At 38.7% G+C, this 25,652-nt stretch overlaps 1 protein-coding gene across 5 annotated transcripts in view; it reads right to left on the bottom strand.

Annotated features, from left to right (window-relative positions):
* AFF2 (AF4/FMR2 family member 2) overlaps window positions 1-25,652 on the bottom strand; it is a 342,188-nt gene that overhangs the window by 81,981 nt on the left and 234,555 nt on the right. For all 5 annotated transcript variants that reach the window (XR_003993337.1, XM_030498544.1, XM_030498546.1 and 2 more), the window contains one exon: window positions 13,314-13,365. Coding sequence is in view for 4 of the 5 variants with exons in the window: in XM_030498544.1 (XP_030354404.1) it covers window positions 13,314-13,365 (52 nt within the window). In the remaining variant the exon portion in view is untranslated. The remainder of the gene's footprint in view (window positions 1-13,313; window positions 13,366-25,652) is intronic.

The following is a 25,652-nucleotide window of genomic DNA, read 5'->3' as shown; positions in this document are numbered from 1 at the left end:
CTTTGAAATGTACGTCTTTTATATAACTTCATTATAGGAAAATACTTCTTCCAAATTACTTTTTTTCTGGGCTGCTTAGCTATTGACTCAAACTGTCTGTTGAGTAGTTCTCTCTGCTTTGATAATTAACTTTTGATCATTACTGAATTTAGCAGTTCTAGTCAGATGTGTTCGTAGCCATCCTCCTCAACTATTTTAGTGTTCATCGCCTTTAATCTTTGAACAAAATTATCTCATTGAGCCTCCATCAGCCTCGCTACTCAGTTAATAATTCCTGTTTCTCATCTTCATGACTGAGTTTGATTTGCTTTAGACTTGATGCAAGCTTTAGATTATTAATTTAAGATATTTCAAAGACAAACATGTTTTAAGAGTTATTTTTTATCTTATGTTCCTAGGCCTTTTCAAATAAGAAACTGGGTTTAAATCCACAACAATTCCTAAACTTCATGTATTAAAAGTACTATATAGAAACAGAGCAGGTAGGAGGTCTCTAAGCATTATGCCCTGAGTGGGAGATGATACGCAGAAGATTGGAATGAAATCGGATTGGTATAATGTAATATTCAATGGGTGTTAGGAGAATTACATCATGGGACCTTTGTTAATTTTGAGCTTGAAAACATGCATTAAAATAATTTAGGATGATTAGAAAATGGAAGCCAGAGTGAACCAGACAATCATTCCACTTTAATTGCAATTTCCTTCTGATTTTTATTTTACAATTATGGCCTTTCCATAATTGTGCCTCTGCTCTCTAAGACCTGATATTTCAACAGCTGACTCTCATGTTGAATAAGAAGGAAGATGATGAAGAATATATGAAAAGCAGTAAGATACAGGGGATCATCTATTAGAGAATATTTGCCCAGGGATGTTTTCCCATGACTTTTAAAACTGCAAATGACTCCTACCTCTTATGTTGCTTACACCCGATTTTGACACTAGCTCTTTCAGCTTTAGTTCAAGAACCACCACACTGTGCTTTACATGATCTGCAGTGTGGATATACCCATAAACTTATTTTCTTAGCAGGTATTTAACTATTACACAAAACAGTAAACATGGGAATAAGCACAAACTGCTTCTAGATTGTGCACAAGGACCAAAAAATGTAGAAAATTATGCTTTTCTCAATTACTATCAATTATTGGACTGGCTTTTGTATAGAAAGAACCGGAAAAGGTACTTCAATGAGTACAACTTTGCTGCATTACAAAGACCTGAGGTGAATGAACTGAGAAGAGGCTGGCTCAAAAATATCAAAGTAAAATAACCAGCATCTGCAAAAGACAAATTAGATTTTTGGTCAAGTGTTACAGTGAAAGTGTCTGCTACCCAAATAAAATACATATTTGCCGTTGCATAACTGAAAATCCAGGATTTTCAGGGGTAAGTATTTGATTTTGAGAAAGTGAAATTAGAAAAAACCTGTTTTTTAAGAATGCCTCCTCACCCTCTTGATTGAGAAGCACATCAGCCATGTAAGAAGGCAATTGCTGAGCCTCAAAGAGTCTCTTAGAGGGAGACAGATGGCACTTCATGCCATTGAATATGTTGGCAGAAGAAGGAAGGCCTTCATGCTTTAATTTCTTTCATGAGCTCCTGCAAATCTGACTCAGGTTAATCTTCCAGTTTCTAACCAGCTCTGTATACTTGGGTGAATTGCTAAGTGACTCAACAGAATTAAGTTCACAATCCATGATGCTGTTCTCCTGTCCTGTAGGTAGAGACTTCTTGGAGACCCAATTCAACAATATAATAAAACCAAAGACTCTTTCTACATTAATTGAGTTATATATATAGGTTTATATATATACATATATTTTCATATATCTTTGTAGATTGTAATTTGTCTTGGAAGTTACACCATACTGTTATTTACAGAGAATGCTTACCTGTGATCCTAAGTAATGAACCAAAACCTACTACTTGTCAACTGCACTGTATTGTGCTCTGATTCTTAATGATACAGTTAGTGCTATGATTTCCTGTGGAGGAGAAGAACATAGTGTGCAGCAAACAAACCATCTAGAATTGTGCTGGGAATCAGAAAGCCCAAACTCAAGGGCTGAAGGATTAGAATGTGATGATACATGCGTGAATGTGTGTTGTGTTCCTTTTTTTTCCTTCTTTACTTCATTCGTTACACTCTCCTCTACCTGTCCCCTGATGTCAACAGAGGAGATTGTATTTCTTTCTTGCTAATTGCCTTTGACATGAAGTTGGCAACCTTGTATTTGATGTTCCATCTGTGTGTGATGTTCCACGTGAGTCTCACCTCGAGGACAAGTCCAACGTTACTATGTCTAGGACCAAACACAACGGAGAATATTCTCTCCTCATCATGTTGTATTTTTAAAAAATAAGCATTTTTCTTTCAGAAGCAGAACAAGTGGGATTGATCAGTTAAGATCTATTTTTTGAAATATCAAGTTACCAAACGTGGTATCTACAAATCAGAACAGTTCATTGAACTCTCACTGTGTTTGAACCACAGAGAGCTTCTCATCACTGCTTTGAGCAATGCAGTAACCTTCATGGCTTCACAGAGAGATGCTCAAGAATACTTGAAATACTGGAAATTTAATTTCAATTGGTGCAGTGGAGGCTGGGTAAAATGAAAAACAGAGTTTAAGTGACCAAATCTAAACCAGTCTGTCTGTGGGTTAGGAGTTACCTTCATCCTTGATGTAAGCAAACTGCTTCTAATCGAGCTACAAGAGATATATTTGGGCTTCTGCCAGCATTTTTTCCCAAATCCCTACATTTCCATCAGGCCAATCAAACTAAGGAAATATGTAAGATAAATGTGGCCACTTCCCATTCTTGAAGAAGTATTCCATATTTTTTAAAGAAATGGAGATTAAGAGCACCACACTGAATGCATACTACACCCTGAGGAGTGCTTGTTGCTTGTGTAGACATACCTGAGCTAGTTTTAAATTAGCTCGTGTGGGTACTATGAACATTGTTGCTTTCGTCGCACAGGCTTTAGTTTACTCAGCGTCTTTGGTGAACTTTACAATACAAACTGTTATGACATTCTGTCAGTGAACGGACTTATTTCAGAGATAACTCACATAACATGTATGCCTATTTTAGGACTTTAGTAACAATGTACCTTGACAGAAGAGGCTCAAAATAGTGCCCTTCTCCTCCAGCTATTTTGATATATGCTGGAATCTTTAAAATATGCTTTAGATGGGAAGTTCCTAATTGCACTAATTTTGACACCTCCGTCCAACAAAGGAGAAATTGTAATATGACATTACAAATTCTACTGATTCTATTTTTGTAGTCCTACAAAACATTGTCAAGTTGCTTTACAAATGCTAATCAATGTCTCATGAAGTTTAATAGATTCAAATGCTCTGATAATACCAATTGACTTGGTCATTGCAGAGTTCTATGGGAGAGAAAAGAACTCCTGGCTAGACCTAGGCCTGATTTTTCAGAATTGTTTTATTTGGAAAACAAATAACAACCATGGTGACAGAAAAAGTTGGGAAAATTGTACTGAGTGGTCCAAGTTTAAGGAAAAAAAATAAATTAAATTGAAATTCTGGTTTGAAAAATAATTTCCTAGCAAATAATTTGTTACAAATTCATTACAAATGACCTAGGATGATAACCCTATTGTGAAAATATAAAACATCTAGTTAGGAATAAAACTCAGTATTTGTTGTTGTCTTATTTACTGATGATTTTCCTAAAACATGTGCTTGGGTCAACCCTCCAGATGACTAATAAATAAATAAAAAAAATCCATTAATTGTTTCATTTACTCCATAGCCACATTTCAACGTGTTAATCACATGATTAAAATCTGGAGGAGGCAAAAGAAATAGAGAAAAGTTTAAGAAACATTTCTAACAGAAACAGAAAGTCTTCTCTAAACTTCCGTCAAGAAATAAGCAGCAAAAGGCTAGATTCAAAGAGCATCCTGTGACCTCACTGTGCAGCTGCAGACAGTCTCCACCATCCATGTATTCCACAACCTGTGTTTCCTAGTATTTCTTTCTAACCGAAGGAGAGTAATTCTTTGAATCTCCATCCCTGAAACTTACCTGAACAGTGCTGACATTTTCGATGTCTTACAATGAGGTGTACTTTTAGTGTGCAACGTCCGATTGTTACTTTTGCAATGATCACATGAGTTATAACTTGCTATGTCAAAACAGAAAGGAGGATAGGCAGACATCTCAGAAACAGCCCTTTGTACCCCTGCTCATTTGCAGTTTATGCCCTTAGATTTTCCTTTGTGGCAAAGGCCTTTATCTCATTCCTTTGGGAGTCCAAGTCCTCTCCTTAGTCTGTTCCCTACTCTAAATCAATGAATAGTTCCCTAGACTTGAGAAGCAAAAGGGCAGAGTCAAAGAGTACCAGCAGCGGCAGTGCTGGGAAGACGTGAATTGATGTTGCTATTGTTCACACCACCCATTTATTTCCTGTGCAGGACTAGAGACTTTAAGGATTTTAATTTATACTGAACATTACACCTATACTGAATGTTAAATCTATTACAAACAGGCAGCAGAGGTAACAGAGGTAAATACACATGAAATAACTCTTTGCTGACCTTGGTCTGGTTTAGTAGATTGCTCAGATGACTTAGACAATTACTAAATTGCACATCTCCAAAAAATAAACTAAATACTGCCATGAAATTGGTAGTTTTGTAAAGCAGGCACGCTCTCTGTGAGAGCACCCTGTCCAAATCAATTGCACTGTCAGACTGCGGTCCTGACCTGTCCCTGCGTGCAGGCAGAAGGTCTGCTGTGGGAAGATTCATCCTGCCAGCACAGCATGGAGCACCTCCAGCTCCAGCAAACCTTGCAGTGGCAGATGAATTTATTGTAAGAAAAATGAAGGTGTTTAGTTCTCATTACTGTTCTCCTTCTGGAATACCTCCAGGGGAGATCAACTTTCACTTCTTCTCCCCTTATTCTGGCTGACAGAAGCTAATTACTGGATTTATCATGCCCTTTTCATCACCTGCTTTATGCTTGTTCTGGCCACCTATGAGTCCCTCCTTCAGACTTTTGCAACCCCTTCAGTCTCAAAGCCAGCACTAGCACTATCCTCTACTGGTGTAAAAAACTCCCAGGAATTTAGATTTTGAAGTTCACAGTCAGTTCCTTGGGTATTTACAAAAGAGTGACACTGCAGATGGCCAGTGTAAGAAAGCCAGACACTTTCTTTACCAAAACGCTTTACAAAGCATTCATGATAAAAATCACACTCTCCTTTTGAGGAGAAAAGGGAGATAAATGTTTCCTATGTGGTCAGATTAGCGACTGTTGAGCACTAAGATGGCCCTCAGATACCAGACTTCAGATTTATTTTTATAGGACAGGATGGTCAAGTCTGGCTTTTCTCTTAACAACAACAACGACAATGTGGGCATCAATCAATTATCTCACCTGCTGCTGCCTCTGCTTCTTGCCAAAACAATACAGGGCTTTTGCATTAGTGGCATAAACAGCAAGAGGCCCTGGGGAAATATACTTTTCCTCCATGCTTATAATAAAGACTCCTTTACAAAAAACAATGTGTGCACAAGCATGCACACACACAGAGCACATGACCCATCTCGTAGACTGAAAGCTGGATTTTCATCCTCCCTCCCACTCCAAAAAGGCTGGCAGATCTCCAGTGTCTGGTCCTTATGGCTACACTGAAGAACAATTGGCCTTTCCACCTCTGTTTAATTAGTGATGGAGGCATCAAGTTTTTTTAAAGCTCCTCCTTCAGGTGAGTGGTGTCTTACCGTCTGGCTGAGACAGTCTGGCTGCTCCAGGCTGGTGGCATGAAAAACTAAACCCAAGAGAAGCACCTGCTTAAGAGAGTGCTGAGGGGCTATGAAGTGCCTGCTTACTCGTGACAAAGTGAGGAGAGGACTTCTTGCAGCTGTATTTACCCACCTTTTCAACTAAGGCATTTAATTCCCCCTTTGTTAGGGCTGCCTGTCCTAAGTATTTCCTTTTTGTGTGTTATTTTATCTACTGGGAGGGAGGGTTTTTGAGACACTGAGCTAGCAGTGCATACTGGGAACCCATGGGAAAGGTAAGTCGGTAGGAGGGATGGGGCTCCTCTGGTTCCTGTGCTGGTTTGGGCAGTCCCTATCCCAGAGTCCAGGTAAGAGCATGGCTGCAACCTGCAGGGGCAAACGTATCATTGTCAATCTGTAGTACTGTGCAACCATGTGTCCTGAGGGTTGTATTAATCCCCTTCCTCACAGATGGATGACCTCTACAATAACAACATGTGCAGAAACAATTACATGAGATTCTGTGAATTTGAACAAGTTAAAAGCTTTTGATAACATTGTGTATTTCAGTGGTGTGGCATGTTTTTTCCTCATAAATGCAGCAAGTTCAGCCCAGATCTCAGAGTGATTACTGAAAGCTTCTGCTGATAATAAACAAATATATGATACAAACCTATGTCATTACCACGTGAATGATGACCTTAGACATGTCAGCTATCAAATATCTTATTACCAAAGATTTGTCTACGGGAAGCTTGACTATTCGTTTTACACAGTTGATGACACAGTTGATGATATATGGTTGTTTCAACTAGTGTTGTGCAGAATAAAATAATTTGAATATCAATTAAAATGGACTGAGGTAGCAAGAAGAGAAATAATGTCATGAAAGGATTTTTCATGGTTATAGACTGACAAGGTTGGAGAATTACTGTATTATCCTAATAGCTTCTGTTTTCATTAATGGCTTAATGAAAACATTTCCTTACAATTATAAAACATGATTATAGATCTTAAACACTAGGCTGTGGGTTCTTTATCAAAATACTGCCACTGCTGTGGCTACAACTGATGCTGCATCACTCTGGGATTTCAATGAAACCCAGTGACAGATAAACTGTTTACATTAAAAGACTCTATCAAAGTTACTTTGCACCTAGTTTCATCCTAATCCATCTGATTTTTCTATAGCTTTGACAAGATGACCTCTCTCCCTGTGTGTGCAGTATTGATGTCATTACTGAAGAGCTGTTCTTCAGCCTTTCTGCTGATAACAAAATAAATGGAAATGTAGAGAAACCTTGGGGAGGTAAACAGCTTGTTCAGGATCCAGCTAAAAATGGGAAAAATTACAACAGGAAAGGATACCTGTTGTTACAAGAAAAGTGGTCACTGTTCTACTTTAAAAAGTGTTTCCACGATACGATGAAGGCATACTGTGTCTTAGAATTCCATAAACTTTAAAAAAATATTAACTTGAAGAAAGGCTTTGAAAGCTCAGCATGCGTTGTAAGAATTCAAAGCTCAGCCTATGGCTGATGACCTTTTTAGGCTGAGCTACAAAGTGAAACATTTTGTACACAATTACCTAATAATAACCTAGCAAAAAAAAATTCCATTTGTGTAAAATACAAATGATAAAGCAGAGCCAGGGATTATGTGCATGTCTTCTCTTTATATGGTTATCAGAGAAGTGGCAATAAAGTGGCAATCATTAAGGGAAAGAAGGAAAAAAAATCAAGTAGATAGGAAAAACATTTTATTGATTTCCTCCGCCAAAAACACTTTATACATAAAATACTGAAAATGGAGTATGTCTGTAACTAGTATCAAAGTTTCAAAAACACACAGAATGCTAGCAATGTGCTTTAAATTAAGTACGCATTTCAAAGGTTAACAGGACTATTCCTTAGGCAGAAGAACAAAGAGGAGCTGGTTGAAGAAAATTGGGTATATTGCAGCTACTTAAAATACTGTATCCAGGCACAACTCATTTGGATGCCTTTGAGCTCAAAGCTAATTTGAATTATACAGAGGTGCTTTAAAGAACAAAAATACTAACCTGTGTTTTATCTAAGCTCTTTCAGCTGAAATGGGCTATTAATTAAAAATCTTCACCACTCTTCCTAATTTCTGATGTATTTTTTTAACAGAGTAATAAAGCCATCTAAAAGCTCTGTCTTTCCTCACAGAAGAGTATTAACATTAGCATCTCTGAAATGCCTTGTCATTTAATAGTTTTACTAACAACATGTCTGCCATCTGCCTTGACTACATCTCTCATAGCCAATCTAAAAATATTGGGCAATAGGACTTCTGAATGCAATACCGATATATATGCCAATATTCCTCTCAGTGACAATACTACAGGAGTTTACAATCCAGGTGATGCTTAAATGTAACAATATCTCTCAAATAATACATTACACAGATGTGTACTGGTATTATAAATATGTGACATAAAATCTATTGGGTTGGTCAGTGTGCATATTAAAAACCATTCAAGTAGGTCAAACTGTGGGTAACTTAGAACTTTAAAGACAGCAATTTTAATAAAACTGTCAATACAATTTTCTTTGTAAAAACATTTGACACTGATTATGCTGCTTATATTGAAAGAGAAACACAAGGTCTATATCTTTAGATCTTTTATTGAACTGTGAGTACAGCATCAATAACTGCTTCTCAGCTGTAAATGAAAATTGATTCCAGATCTAACCTGTCGTTTTCTGTGTGTCTTTAATCCCAAATCACCCACAATGAGACATAAGAATCAGCATTTTGTCTATGGGACAAACCATGTGTCATACAGCCAGCTCCAAAGTGTCTGCGCTGAAGATACTGTGGGGTGTATTTACATGTAGGTGGTAACTGCGGTCTCTCTAAGTGAGGCCCAAAATGTGACAACACAAGTTTGCAGCTGGGGTGGAGAGACTTGTAACTTGCCTCATGCACTATTGTAATCATTAAGATGGTCCAAAGCTCTACATATCTGAAGTCTGCAATGAACATCTCATTGGACTTCCTGCCTGCCAGAGCCCCAAGAAACTCACTTGACAACTTCTGCATCTAGCCCACAGCTGCCAGAAGTCTAAAAGGAGAGGGATACACAGGGTTTCCATTCAATTTGCAGCAGCTTGGCACTAGTAGTTTGGATTTCTAGTCAGCTCTCACTTGCTGAAGCCTCATAAGCCCTCTAGAGTGAAATTAAAGTGTAGAGCCTCCTTTCAAAGAAGCTTTTTCTTGGTGATGTTGCTAGGCCATCATCATGTGTGCCTGAACCAAAAAAGACCTAACACTTACATTAAGGAGGCTTCTCCAGATCATTTTTATACCTCTTAGGAACAATTTCCTGCTATTCAAAATCCTGTCTGAAAAATGAATGCCAAAAGTGGGCAGCATGTTTAGTAACAGCATTGCTAATAATATCTATAGAATAAATACCTTCCACTGATTTCAACCTGGTAGTTCTCATCCTATCCAGAAACTGGGTTCAGCTTCTCAATTGTATGACTGACTGTAGCTATTGTGTGTTGGGTTTCTCCTCAGGGAGAAAAGGAAGGAAAGGTTTAACACCTAAAAGAGCACAAGGTCCATGAACCCCTAAATAAATGCAGAAATAAGTGTACTCATTCATAGGAGGGAAAGGGTAAGACAGAAGAGCTTTGTTTCTTGCAGACAAGCTTCTAACAATCTTCCATCATGACGAATGGACTACCGGGACTCTCAGAAGACAGGCAGATAGATCAAACTCTCTCGACACTACAGACATTCACTAAAAGTTGAGATCAAGGTGCATTTTGGATCAGTGTCACTACTGCCCCTGCTGTGTAGAGACTGAAAAGTCCCTAGCAATTCTCAAAGAACAAATCTTAGGGCTCCCTACTGACCACTGTTCTCAAAGAATTTTAATTTCCTTGAAATACAAGTAGAAATAAAGACAAGAAATCTTATTTTTACATACTATGTTTTTACTAATAAAAATGAGTAAATGCTAGCGCTCATGCCTCACACTGGCTACAAGCCTATAGTAAAAAAAGTCAGAAAGATTGTAAGGATAATGATTCCATGGAACCCATTTTCATTATAGAAATGTTGCATAAACTGTTAGAACAGTTTTGAGCTGAAAGTTTTAATTTTTTCTCTCCCTGTCAGAATGCACGTGTGTGTGCAGCTGAATTACAATGGTCATTTGACTGCAAAATCTTTATGTTAAAAACCAGAAAAGTATTTTTCTAACCTTGGGCTCCACAGCTGAACATTAAACATTGTAAAATTTATATATTCTAATTGCCTTGATCTGTCCCTTTTGAATGAATATTTTATATACCTTTTGGAGAATACACTTTGCTATCAGAAACCGCTGCAGTTACTTTGCTGATGTTTATGTGTCTGACCAGTGGGCCAGATCAACCTTTTTTTGCCATTTCCAATACTCCTTTAAAGAGATATGGCAGAAGCTGCTAAAGTGTGAAGGCACAGCCAGTGTAATGCATGAGGGATGCAGCAGAGCCCTGCTGCTCAGCAGGCCTTAGTCTGGGATGTAGCGTGTGACAAAAATCCAAAGGACAGACCCATACAGTCATTCATTCAGGAAACCTAAAATGCTGCAGGATTCTTTCCTATAATGTGTATAACTCTGTCTATACTCTCTATTTGTACTACAAATAAAAGCAATGCAACCACACACAGGAGAGGTGAAGGTCTTCTTTGAAGTGCAGGGCATTTAAGAAATATGCTCAGTGTGCTTCTTGTCCAGATAGTTAATTTATTTTTTGACATGATTGGAAGTGTTCATGTTTGGAATCCCTAAAGATACAGACCATAATCTGTTTCTTAAGAAGATATTTCAGAGAGCTTAGGAGATTTGAATCAATTCTAATCACTCAGAGTGAGATGAAGCTCACGCTGCCAAAAGGGTACTGAAGGAGCTGGCAGAGTGCTCATGGAGCTACCTTCCACCACTTATCACCAGTCCTGGCTAACTGGGGAGGTCTCAGTTGACTGGAGGTTAGCAAATGTGATGCCAATCTACAAGAAGAGCCAGAAGGAGGATCCGTGGAACTAAACTCATGGCAACGCTACTGGCTTGGGGAAGAGTGGCTGGAAAGCTACCCAGCAGAAAAGGACCTGGGGGTGCTGACTGACAGGCACTGAGCACGAGCCAGCTTGTGCCAAGGCAGCCAGGAAGGCCAACAGCATCCTGGCTTGTATCAGAAATAGTGACCAGCAGGGCCAGGGCAGTGATCATCCCCTGTACTGGGCACTGGTGAGGCTGCACCTCAAATCCTGTGTTCAGTTCTGGGCCCCTCACGACAAAAGAGACACTGAGGTGCTGGAGCAGGTCCAGAAAAGAGCAACAAAGCTGGTGAAGGGCCTGGAGCACAAGTCTTGTGGGGTTGTTCAGCCTGAAGAAGCAGAGGCTCAGGGGACACCTCATCACTCTCTACAACTATCTGAAAGGAGCTTGTAACGAGGTGGGGGTCAGTCTCTTGTCCCGGGTAACAAGTGACAGGACACGAGGTAACAGCCTCAAGCTGCACCAGGGGAGGTTTAGATTGGATATTAGGAAAAAATTCTTGACTGAAAGGGTTGTCAAGCGCTGGAACAGGCTGCCCAAGGAAGTGGTGGAGCCACCATCCCTGAAAGTGTTTAAAAGACATTTAGATGTGGCACTTAAGAGACATGGTTTAGTGGTGGATAAGGCAGTGCTGGGTTAACAATTGGACTTGATGATCTTAAAGGTCTTTTCCAACCTAAATGATTCTATGAAAAGGAAAAACATCTCTATACTATAAAATTTTGAGAAACTACATGAATGGTCCTTACTGTGCTCTCTTATTTGCAGCTTACGCTGTGAACGGAGTTACTGGAAAGCCACATGGAGTTCTGGTGCAGTATGAGGCTTCCTACAGCTTGGGCACATCATCACCACATAAAGACTCAGGCCGCAGCCCCTGAACTGGGAGGAGTGTGACACTGTTCACATGCCTGACATTGCCTTTGGGTAAGAGGCACACATGTACCACATAACAGCAATGATGTTTTGAGAGCTATCTACACTCCTCTATGCAGTATAGACATAACCACGTCTTTCCTGCTTGGGGTTAACATCAGAGATGACACCTGTTCAAGTCTGAGGATTTTTTGTCAGCAAATACTGGTCCAGGCATTTGCTTCTTCATTCAGCTTGATTTTATCTTAGTAGTGTAAAATGTATAGATTTGCAGTAAGTCTACTTAAGTCATGAGAAAACTACTACTGTAGGAAAACAAAAGTAACTCCCACCTGATAATATATTTCCATTTCTATATTTTGGACATCTTAGTATCATAATGTCATTTTACAGGACTATTTGTCCAAGTTTCCAACAGATCAGGAAATCTGCTGGTTTCATAGGCCACCATGTTTACACAATACAACATTGCACAAGTACAGGCTTATGATCTTTCAGCTTCAGAAGAGAGCGCAAGTCTAACTTGGAGCTAAAAAATACTGACTGTATGACTAAGGGGTCAACTGACACCAGAAGGTAAATCTTTCCTGGCATGACCCTAAAGGGCAGATTAGGTGGTTTGAAGGAGAACATTTAGGTGGTTTAAAGATAAATAAGAAAGAAAGATCAACTTATAATTAACATTTCCCAGGATGAACAGATGATCTTATGCTGAATTATAGCATTACCCTCCTCTCCACTGCAGATGTCTAAACATTTGAGCCTACTGCATATATAAAGTAACACGAAGGAGGAATTTAACCCAAAATCTGTTTTTTCTTTCTTTTTTTTCTGATAAGAATGTTAAGAATATGAATTTCATCAGCTTTATTTCCAAGCATTATCCATAAATATTTATAAAGTGGGAAGAATAGAGAATGATATGAGCGAGATTTCTGAAAATGATTCTTCATTAACATCCCAAATAGCTTGAGAGAGTTTCAGTACTGATTTACAGCTACACAGAGGATTTTCCCCTCTCACAAATGGGAATCACTGGATTACTGACTATGGACTCCCTGTCCTTTACTCACTGACTTGGAATAAAACTTACACACCCAATCTTCTCAGGTGCAACTGTACAGTGCAAACCCAAACCAACTCTACAGTTGTGCTGGTGGTCTTATGTGGTCATTTTACACCCATTTCCAAAAAGGTAATCAATTTCAGAAATTAAGTGCAAAACAAGTGGACGCTGTTCCAGAGACAGTTTGGTACAACGAGGGACAGAAATGCAGAGCACATTAGCTGTTCCTTGGTGATGCCATGTGTGGTTTCTAATTCCAAGGCTAGGAAGTTATGTTTTGGTTTAATTTAATCCACTTCACAAAGTTAATTCAGCAAAACCGACAAAATGCACTCCTATTTGAGAATAAGTTTCCTTCCACAGAGGTTCTATGTACAAGCAAGATTTAAGTTAATGGATTCTGCTGCATCCCAAAATGCTTTTGATTCAAATATAGTAAACCAACATACAATCACATTCAACTGATGAAACAACTTTGTCAGATTATATGGTCTATGCACTTATACAGATGTATTTACCTGTTCATTGTCATCTTCATCACTGCTGAGTTTCAGATCATCCTCAAGCATTCTGAAAAGACAGACAATAATACAGAATTACATTTAATGAATTAACTTCATATACAATGGGCTGAATCTACCCTTCAGCAAAGTCAGAGGAAAAACTCCCTTTCAATTCAAGAAGAGCAAAATCAGATGTTATAATTAAACTGATGAATACTTCATGTATGTATTAGTCCTGTGTGATGCTAGGTGAGAACAAATGACTCTGAGGTTCATCCATCATAAAGTTTGGCAGCTCCTCTTTCATGTCCTCTTTTATTTGTACATTGTCTCACAGTGATTACCATATATACCTATGTATATTTCTAAACCAGAAGGTGGAAGGGAAATTCAGCTCTGAGACTGTTAAACTGGGAAAAAGTCCATGTCTTATTCTTCATCTAGGGCATCACTGATCTTCTTGGAGGCTGGTACCAATTCCCATCTTATCAAACTGAGAATGGTGTGGAAAATAGCAAGAAAAGGAGGATCTTGTGTGAGGTCTGATGGGACCTCACAGTTGTTGGTATCTGAAGGCAGAGCAAACGTTTTCCAAGCTACGAATCTGCTAATTCATATCCCCATTTTTATGTATTTATTTTTAAGTACACGGAAATCTCACATGACTGTTCCCTGCCCTTGGTTAAAGGGGAAGAAAACTCTTAGAAGATGTGGCTGAACCAGTACTGCCTTCCTTTCCTTTGGCAGAAAAAAGAGTTGAGTAATCCATATTACTATACTAACACTCGTATTACTACTTCTTTTTCAGTCCAAGACTTGGGTATGGCAAAACATATGGGGTAAGAAATCATACTATTTGCTGTTACATCTTGGCAGAAAAGGCCTCTTCTTTGGAGGTCTGTCTACCTAGAAAGACATGACTAGTAGCCACCAAATACACTCCCATATAGCTTCTCATATATTCACGCTTTTATCGGGTGGTCCTCCTCAGAATGGATATTCCTTTGGGCACACTCCTACCTCACACCCATCTTTTCACCTCGACAAATTCTCTTATCACAGGATAACTTACGGATGAATTGGCACATCTCACCCAGATCCGCTGTGACAGCCACTAAAATTGCTGAGCTTCCTTTCCCCCAGCCCAAGCTCCTTTACCCACAGCAAGAGGCTTGCAAATTGCAATTACTGTTTCTTTTCTGCCTTGATGGAGACTGAAGTCTATGATTTTTTATTGTTAGCCTTTAAATAACTGTAGCAATCAATGGATGTTCTGTTAGGAAGTTTTTTTTCTGTTTGAAGACTACCAGTAAATCATGGAAGCCTCCTGGTACAAGGAATTTTAAAGAGGGGACAATAATCCTGACGTGGAAATCTCAAAAGGTTTGAAGCCCTACTGGTGCTCTTAAAATGAGAAAGTGCAAGGAGGTCTTTAAACTGGTTTGTAAGTCATCTGTCTTTCTGTGACCTCTGTTGTCGGGCAGCTCAGTGGTTACAAAGTATCTGGACACATAACTACTAGTCATTAATGTCTTGATAAATGGCAGATGCCTCCCTGTAATACGTGAACCCATAAAAGTAAGAACTGCAGCATGGGTAAAGAATCTTCTAAAAGTAAGAATTTGTGATGGGTTGACCCTGGCTGATGCCAGGTGCCCACCAAAGCTGCTCTGTCACTCCCCTCCTCAGCTGGACAGGGGATGGGAAATATGACTAAAGGCTCGTGGGTTAAAGTAAGGATGGGGAGAGATCATTCACCAATTACTGTCACAGGCAAAACAGGCTCGACTTGACGCACTTAGTTTAATTTGTTACCAATCACATCAGAGTAGAGTAATGAGAAATTAAACCAAATCCTAAAACACCTTCCCCCCACCCCTCCCTTCTACCTGGGCTCAACTGTACACCTGAATTCAACTCTCCCTCCCAAGTGGAGCAGGGAGATTGGGGAATGGGGGTTGTGGTCAGTTCATCACACGTGTTCTCTGCTGCTTCTTCCTCCTCAGGGGAGGACTCCTCACACTCTTCCCCTGCTCCAGTGTAGGTTCCCCGCGGGGTCATCCCCCCTGCATCCCTCCCTGCTTCCAAACCCTTGCCATGTAAACCCAGTATGGAATTTTTCATGAAATATTAATCTTTAGAGGCCTGGACTTTGGTGATGAACAGGAACTTTCAGTGTTGTTTATCTAGTAGACACATTCATTTGCTTCCCCAGTGTCATTACTTGCTGTGCTATTCTCAGTATATCGCTGTACCTTGATCTATCCACAGTCCCAGATTGTTATCCGCAAGTCTCATTACACACCAGAAGGACAATACCCCCAGGAAACTGAGACCATCTTCATACAGGACTATATCATTCTGTCTCTTAACTCTAATTCAATCCTACACTCCTACTTTTAAACCTACATCTCACTTTAATGTGTAAATTATCCGCTGCTTTAAAGCGGCACTGCTAGATAATGTGTTCTCTTATTATTTTTTAATGCAGATCTAAGAGGACATAATAAAAAGGATCTTTTCATGAACGAAGCCCAAAGGGTAGTGGGGTTTTTTTCTTCCTTTCCAGCTACTGGGCTTTTTTTTTTTTTTTTCATTTGTTACATGTTAAATTCCTTTTTGACATATCCTGGTAGAAATAAACGAAAAAGGACAAACGAAATTCCATACTGGATAAATGGAAAGAACAAAGAAGAAAACATAAAAAAGATAAATGGATACACTTACTAAACTAACCAAACAGCCATCTGAAATGGCTGATTAATAACTGTCCTCATACAGGCTATACTGCAGACATTTTCTAACAAGTACAGTAAGCACAAGACATGTTTATTGAATATTGAAAAATATAAAATGGATATAAAACATGATTAGTAGGAAGGACAACTGTTAGAGTTGGTTCCAGATAAACTAAATTTGCAGGATTTATGAGTTCCCTTCAAGAGACTAATGGATGTTCAGATGACTAGAGAGAGAAAAAAAATTGGATTTTGGTATTTCTTTAGCAGTTCCAAGCTTATCACTTGGAGTATATAATTCTTCATAGCTTGTTCTGCTAAATGAAGAATATGTCATCCCATTCAGTTACAAAACTCAAAGGTTAAACAACTAAACCACACAGCTTCTAAAATGCATCACACACTCCTGGCAGATGGAATAATTAAAGAGAAACTAGTATGGTATCAACAATAAATATATGGTAGCCAGAGAAGTGAGGAAATAAATTAAAAATACACTGTATGTGCAAATGAAAGTAGAATCTTGAAGGGTTCAAATAACCTGCTCCCAGAGGATATTGGTTACAAAAGGTAATATTTTACAGAAAGCAGAAGACTAGATGGTCTTCCACAATTTTAAAATGTGCTTAATATTCTGAAGACATGGGTCACAGTAGCTTGTACTGTTTAATGTTTCTATTAACTCTCATTTATAAGCAAGTAGCATCTGATCACGGTCAAAGCCCAATAAGGGCTTTTAAGATTGCCAGCAACCTTAATCCAAGGTGACTATTTCACTGTCATACCTAGAGAGGTAACCCATTTCAGCCTCACAGCCCTGAGATGCAGGAACTCTGTATTTATAGCTATCTCAAACACTGTCTGGATGGTTTGAACGTGAAATTAGGCCCTCTTGAGTGAGAGATCTCTGTAAATACGCATTTGATCTGTTCTGCTGTATGTAACTGTTAACCTCAGCAACACCCAGACTGGAGATCACAGAGTATATTTGTTATGAAGATCGGGCCAGCTATTAATAATGTTAAACTTACAATGAATACTGTCAATGAGGGCAAATCAAAGAGAAAACTGCCTGTATCAGAAAGCTATCTTCAGAGGTGCTATGAATTCATTTTATTTCCTATTCTTCTCTGACTCAGCTGACATTATTATTGAATATACATGTACTTGTTTGTCTTTTCATCCATAGCTAATGCAAAACACCACTTTAGGGAAAGAATGGGATTAAGGAGGATTTTTTATTTCATTATTAGAGCAATGCCATTTACTCTAACAGTTGAAATTGTGTCAGCACATTTATTACAATCTACAATTTTCAGAGGTTTATAATTTGGAATGTGAAATCATTGCAAAGCAGAAATGTCAGGACAAAGCAACACATTTATCTGTGGTGTAAGTAGGGGCAATCTTGTTGACTGACTACAATACCCACTTCCTCCAGGGATGAATCAGCTCCCAAAGCAGATTGTTCCTACATTACAAATTTAACTAGACAAATGGCTGAACGCGGGCTTTATTAGGGTGAGTTCTGTAAAGTCTCACTAGAAATAATAACAACAAAATATTATTTTTAGGAGCCTTTAACTGGTACCAGGCCTCAGAAGACAATGAAATGGACCAAAATGAGCTATTTTTATAACAGTTTATTATGATTTTGGCATAGCAAGCCAAATTTTTATATTCTCTATTTGACTCTTCACATATTTAAAAAAAAAAAACAAAACAAAAAAACCATTAAAAAATGATGCCATGATAATAAACCAATTTAAACATAATCAGAAACCTCCCTGTATCTATTCTCTTAACAGTGCCAAAAGATTATGCAAGTCCCATCATGGCCCACTGTTTCTTAGTGAGACAGACTGTCTTATACCCTCCAACCGCTCCCAACAGTTGTAACAGCACAACTTACTCAGTTAAAACGTAAGTCTAGGCACATTTTTTTAACTGCTTCAGAGAAGTCATGAATAGTGAGAGGCCAAAGCTGCAGCAAAAAATGACCTGGGCTTGATGAGACTTTTGGGGTCACTGAAATAGGTTTTCTCCCCCATCAGTGGAGCAAAGGCAGCAGAACCTCAACTTACTGGGGTGTCACCAAGCTCAGCTGTGTGCATGCTAAATTGGACTTGTACCCCAACTGCACTGTCGAGTTCAGCAGGTATTCTGTGCACACCAGACCTGCTGGTTTGGGATTCTGTGAACAAGCAAGTGAGGAGATGTGATCCTCCCTGAAAAAGCTCTGTCACAATATAACTCAATTTCAGCCACTTTTGTAGAAGATTCTGAACTTCTTAAATGAGTATTTTCACAGCTCATCATCCTTTTTTTTTGTTTCATGTATAGCATATTTAAAAGCTTTTTGGAAGTGAATAATGTCCAAGTTGCCAGTAGACTTCTGAGAATGCCATGCTTTTTTTTTTCCTCTGCTCTGTGTGTAGGGCTGTGATGTGAGTACACTGTTCACAATAACATAAGTTTGGTGAGACAGCTTCACCAAGGAGGAGGTGCTTAAAAGGAAGCCTAAATAGTATGAGATTCTGCACTTTGAATTTGCTCTGGGATCAGTTCATCACTGCACTGGAGCTCCACTCAAATGCAAAAAAAACCAAACCCTTGTGGGAATGAGAAGGACTGGAAAAAAGGGAAGAGGGGGTTGCAAGCAGACAGCAAAGGGAATACTGGGCAATTCCCTAATCCTGAGCTGCCCAGAAAATTAACTCACCCATGTCAAACCACATTTGTACAAAATGTATATCCCATCTGGGTCAGATCACAACAAACACAAGTGTTGCTTCTGTAGGAAGGAGGACAGGCAATGGCGTTAACCGCACAGAAATGCCACTCTTTTCTTGCCAGGTTTATCTCTGGTAAAATGGGAATTTATTTGTAAGATTCCTGCTTCTCAAAATATCTAGCCCATTTATTTTTGTAAATGTGCAACACTGTCTTTGCAACCTCAATGGGCAAACCATGCTTCTGCCCCATTAGCAGGGTCAGATGTATTGCTTAAATTTGACTGAAGCTAAGCATGAAACTGTGCCTAGTGACACAAAAGACACAGCAAAGCACTGACAGGGAGAATCAGTGGCTGGTATGGGAAGCATACAGAGGATGTGGGTGCTCTCCAAGGAAAAAATTCCCTCCTGCTTCAACCTTCCACTGACACAATAGGACAATTTTAAAAAGAGGTTTGTGTGATTTAGATTGGTGTAGCCTGTGCTACAACTAGTTATTCTGTTCGATATTAAAGAGAGAGCTCAGACTGTTATAGCAAATTTCACTTATGATACTTAATAAGACTTAAATCCAGAACAGGCAGGAGTCAAATAAATGTCTTTGAGGTAAAAAAAGTAGTACATTACCATCCTGAGCTACAGAGCCTTTGTTACACCCCTGTTTGCAGCAAAACTTATGTGGAGGGAACACTGTCCATGCAAATACTGACTAGCACTGAGATGCAACCTTTTCTACCCCTGAACTTTCATGGAAATAAGGGCATCAGTTGAATACAATCTATGCTGGTTTACCCTATGGATTTTATACTGAGCTTGTTTCTCATTTTCGTAGTGCATTTCTCTGTAGCATATAAGACTTCTCCTAGAGTGGTAACTCAAAAGGCATCATGCAGATGACAAACTGTATAATGGAATTCAGATGTATTTCGAGAATGTGTTGCACACACTGGAGCACAATTTTATCATTTATCAAGGGGGAAGAAGGGGGCCTATGTGTGTGAAAACATCTAACAACAGATTTCCCCAGAGAACTTCATAATACAGTGGACAAAAAAACTGGGGAAATGAAAATAAATGGTAGAGTAATTCCAACGAAAAAAAATATCTTTTGTTTTAAAACAACCCATCAATAAATCTTGAAACCTGATATTCATTCTTTTGCTGAAATGTGCAAATCATCTTTAAAATATTTCCTCTGAGATACTGTAAGAGTTACGGTAAAAGAAAATCTCAGAAGATTAAATGGAATATACAAGCACTATTTACCTTAATAGTCAGGGGCATTTGTCCAGCAATTTTATACAAGCTTAAATATAGTTTATTAATTTTTCCTTCTCCTCATCCACCATTTTCTTTCATTACATTTTCATCAATGATGAGGTCAGTCTGGCAAACTCTTACTCACAGGAGTAACTTCTACTCATTTCAGCAGTTTCAGTGGCCCGAATAGGACTGATCTGCTTAAAGTATAGATCAAGACCTCAGCCTCTGGCCTGAAAATACCTCCCCTTAGGAAGAACTTAAGTCAAGTTTCATGTCTGTGCTGCAAAAAAGCTTGTGAGCAAAAGAGGTACCTGGTCCCTTCCCTCCTACAGGAGGAGACACACATCAGCCTCGTAACCTGGTCAGCCTCCCTCTGGCCCAGCTGATGGAGGAAGATGGCTTGCTAAGAAGCACTCCATTTTGTGTTGTCACATTCAGCCTGCCTTAGCGTTCCTGGCACGGTATCAGTAATTAGTGTAATTACAGCTGGTGAGAGAGAAGTAACCCCTGTGGTTATCTATTAGGTACCTCACAATCAGAGAGCGCACTTCATTACTCATCTCTCCATATCATCTCTTAATTTCAAAAGGATTAAGCAAAATTAATTCTTTCAGTAGAAGAATTTCTTTATCTAGCCATCCATTAATCTCTTCAAGGCAACTAAAATATTAAGTTGCTACTAAGTGCATTATAACTACTGCTCTGTTGACAGGCGTTTTGTTTTTCATTAAAGCTGTGACGAGAACTTTGGGAGGAAGAAGAAAACTACTGCCAAAGTTTATCTGTATATTATAAGCATAGATGGCAATCTTTACGTTTAGCATGAATAATACTGTAGCATATCCAGTAACTTCATATCCATATTGAGGTCCAACCCTGCTCTCAAAGAACACATCCAATAGCATGGGAACAGAACTGGGTCAAAATATTGTTAAAGTGTCAAAGGCAGTTTAAAAAGTAAAAAAAAAAAAAAAAAACCCAACCAAAAAAACCGCAACGTCTTTTTGTTTCAAGCTGGTGAATTGGTATTTTTGTCTTAACACTAATATTACTGTTTACGCCTTCTGTCTAGAAAAGTGCAATCTGTACTACATCGTGTCTCCTTCACTGTTGAATGACTCCTCAGTACAACACACCTCTGTTTGGCAAGGCCTGAGAATGATGTATCATTGAAACAAAAAGGGGGGTGGGCAGAAGAGAGAGAAAGAGACAAGAACAAAGAAAAGTGTGGGTCCAGGAAAAATAAGGGGAGGGACTGGCAGTTTCTAAAAACAGCAGTGGAAAACCTGCATTGTTCAAGTTTTTGAAGAATAAAAATGAGGACCCTACTTTTTTAGTGTGCCAAATTCTGCTGGTGTGCACAAAGCTTTTACTATTTTCCCTTTGATCAACTGCAACGGCTGGTATAATTTTGGGTTCTGCTATTTATCAAGAGCAATATATAGTCCAAGAGCCATTTCTGTGATACATTCTCATTTCCAATACATTCCACATGAAAAACACCTGCTTACTGCAGCCATATTTGATTAAAACTGTCTCCAAGCCAGAGCACCAGTATTTTCTCTGGTAAACAAGCCTTCAGTTGGCATATTTACACACAAAGGCTATGGGAACTTAGCACACAGTTAAACAATGATTGATATTTCTACAGCAACTTGCAAAGGTGACTTTAAAAAATCATACCAGAAAATATATTAAAAAGAGTTGTTCAGTGGGGGACAAATAACATAGGACTGGCTCGTCTATCCAGTGTTCTACAGTGCATATGGAAGGACATTAATTCTATTCATTGATTATATTATCTTTTATTCCTTTTTTAATCTGGTAGCAAAGTGAGTCTTTCAAGGAGCTGTTTGATGAGCTGTCAGTGCCAACATGACATTCACATATCTTTTTCTGTGCACTGTTTTAGTTTAGACTAATCTCGTATCTGAAGAGCAGAGCTCTTTTTGTTTCTGCAGATTGGAAATGAGTTGTCTGGTAAATCTTAAGCTTCAATAACCTGGTCTGGAGCAAAAGCAGCTTTTTTTTTCATGAAAACCTTTATACTGATGCATTTTTGAGGCTTTTTCTGCCACTTGAACTATTTGCCTCTAATTCTGAACTGCTGTCTGCAAAGTTCAGTGTCATGGAGAGAGACTGCACATCAGCGTTAGCTGTAAGGATGACACCAAGTCCCCAAGGTGCTTTGCAGAGGCAGTATGGACTGAGATGAACTCTGATGTTCTCTGGCATGGGTATCAGGACTGCATGGAGCTGGGCAGTGGGGTGATAAGGAAAAGAAGCTTGTTCAGTGCCTGCTATGGGGTAAGGCAGCTCACCAGTAGCACCAGGAGCCAACGAAGGCAATGGGTTTCCTGACTTTCAACACCCAGCATAAAGCACACAGAAGGAACCCTGCCTCCTCCTTCTTGCCATCCTGGCACAGTCCTGTGGTAGGACCTCAGGAGGATGGCAGTGGTTTTCCAGTCTTCTTCCACAAGATGAGTCAACTTTATCCACTCTTCACAAATAAGGGTGGATCTGAAAAGCTGAAAGAGTCTCAGTGATATGTTAGGTTAAGAAGAATGGGAGCTTTAGCTTCAGAAATGGTGTTCGTTCATATGGAGAAAAGTGAAATTTGTCATAGTCAGAGGCTTAAAGAATGCAGGGTAGATCAGGCCTGATCAATCAAATCCCAATCTTGGGGAAGGTGAGCTTCATTTTCACTGCACTAAATTTCTGATCAGTTTTTAAAGCCACTTCTGTAGTTTTTAAAGCCACTTCTGTAGTTGCAACATCCTACATCGAGAATCCACACCTATCCTGTAGATCTGATACAAATTTTGGAAGAGAAATGAATCTTCAGTAAGACAGTCCACTTCTGTCCTTAAATGCACATTTTGTTGAGCCATCTAAAAATGTAAAACCAGATTAATCCAAGCAGTACTAAAACTAATATAAATAGAGGGGGTAAAACCAAGCAAGAATAAAACTAATATAAATAGAGAGGATAAATGAATAAAATACTGAAATAATTTCTGAATCTGGATGATTTAGAAAGCATTGAATATGCATGACAGAAATCAAGTACCAAGCACAATCCTGAAAACATTGACTCATGCAAGTAATCCTCGCTCCTGCAAGCACTATTTTTCAGGCTCAGATCCAAACACAATGCCTGACACTGTTTGCTCTGATAATCACTCTAAGATAAACAGATATGAATAACTGCAAATATGTCCAAGCATTTCCTTTCACTTATAATGTAAAAAGAAAAATTACAGGATAAAATGAAAATTTATGTTTTCATTTCCAGATTTCATACGTCATTAATTCTGTAAAAATATATCCATCTTCGTGCTGATACTTCTCTTTGCTTGGCAAGCTTGAAGAATGCAATATGCTTGATAACCTGATTGAAAATTTGATCCTATTGTTTAACAAAATGAGGATTGTTTCATAAGGGGCTCCACCATGTCTGTGCACATTTTCCCCTAAGTAACACTGTAAGACTTGTATTTCCCCAGACAGTTGAACATTTACATTGATGTACTTGGCTACAGATCCAATCTCGCACTGGCTGTAATACAAGAGACTTTTCCTTGGCATTTTGAATTATGGCACTGAAATAATTTAACAGTGCCTTCTGTGCATGTTAAACAAGTTTTCTGATACAGTTAGCTCTTACTGAAGGTTTGTTTACTCTATAAATTGTGCCACATGGTTAAGCCACACTTTGGCCTGAAATCTGCAAGAGGTTATTATTTTCAGTATCACTGCAAATGGTGTAACTCTGGAAAAGCTTCCCTGCATTCACGCACACCCCATGTACAAATTCTCTTTGTTCTTCATGTTCCCTAAGAAATCCAGGTTTCTTTTAGCTATCTGCTAATTTGTGCTTGCAGAGCCCTCTCCAATGTTAGAAGAATGAAGCTGGGAGGAATCAAGAAATGAATATTCAGTTACTGGTTTAAAAGGCTATAGTAAAGATGCCCACAGACACTATTTATGCCTAATTACTGAGAGCAAACCCTGCAAGTTACTGTTGCAATTCTGATCCTAATGAGAACATGCCATACAGTGATGTTTCCAAGATCAGGAGGAAGACCTCCTTTAGCAGTTCCCTGCTTTAAGGTCTCTCTCCCGAAGTCATCTTGAGACCACTCTGGTCTTCCTTTACCATAAAGCCTTTGAGAAACATTGTGGTTAATTCTCTGGGAGGTTGGTTAATATTTTCACACCAAATTCATTTAGTTATGAGATGAAAAGCATGTTACCATTGAAAAAATCCTGAAACTTGCAACATTGTCCTCTGTGCTAAAAACATTTCAGAAAATAAAATCCCGGAATACTCACTTTTTACATCTCTTTTTGTACATTTATACCAGGCTTGGCACTTGATTTCTTTGTCCATGACAGAGTATATCAATGTTATTATAAGACAAATAAACAAGAATATTAGTATATAAAATTGATAAATGGAGACTCAAACTTTTCTTCAAAGGGCAAAACCTAGGGGTGATGCAGCCTAAATGCAATTTCACTGATTGAAAATTTAGTCATTTAGTCTAATGACATCATGACTTTACAAACACAAATAATAGTATGATAATATGTTAGAACTGTCAGACTAGATCAGGCTTGTGGTACCTCTAGTTCTGTATCTTGTCACAGGAGATGGTTCAATGGAACAATTTGTTATTACTGAATTATTTTTCCTAATATAACTGGAATGAGACATTGGTTCATATGCTCATGGAGCACATATGTCTCCCAAATTCTCTATTCCAATCTTTTTTCAGAACCTCTTTGAACCCTGGCTCCCCTGCTGGCAGCAACCTGAGTCCTAACTGTATGCTGCGTAAAAAACTATTTTTCTTGGCTTTTGGAATTTCATGAAATGCCTCCTAGCATTTAAATTGTAAAAAAAAAAAAAAAAGAATGGGAATTTCATAGGACCCAAGTAGGTCTAGGTGCTTGCCTCCCATCCAATTTCACTAAGGTTTCAAAACTTGATTTTCTATCAGGATAGTTACAAGGACATAATGTACCATTTTTCTTATACTATTATTGGTTTACTTTCTCCTCTTACTTTATACACCTGCTGTAGCTACCTTACGTCTGACATGCAAGTGACAAAGCCCTCCCCACTTTTGCTGAGTTTTGATGTTAGTTCAATCAAAACAGGATGAGTCCCACATAAAGGAAATTGCACGATACACCTTGCGCTTGGTGCACGAGCTGTTAATCTACAGACTAATCCAGTTGATACGTATGGTTAGGTAGGTGGGTAACTATCAGGGCACAACACTACCTTTCATCTCCTAAGGTAATGCAGAAGTTTTATCTCAAATCCAATTTAAATTGGTGCTCCCTTGAGCTCAAAGATAATTTCTCTCTAATCCTCTTCTGGTTGTCTATAGGGTAACCTTCAAAATCTCAGATATGACACTGTAAAAAAATGAACAAGTCATAATTTTTTTAGCACAAAACCTAGCTATTTTTCCTGGTGGCACTATGTTCCCGCTGTTATCAGATTCAAGAATTCTTCAACTGCCTTGAACTCTGCATTTATTTTACTTTTCCAGATTTTTGCCAATGAAAACACCTCAGCACTGCTTGAAGAGAAAATAATC

The sequence above is a fragment of the Strigops habroptila genome, chromosome 9 (assembly GCF_004027225.2).
Source record: "Strigops habroptila isolate Jane chromosome 9, bStrHab1.2.pri, whole genome shotgun sequence".
Taxonomy (NCBI): domain Eukaryota; kingdom Metazoa; phylum Chordata; class Aves; order Psittaciformes; family Psittacidae; genus Strigops; species Strigops habroptila.
This window is presented reverse-complemented; position numbering and strand designations above follow the sequence as displayed.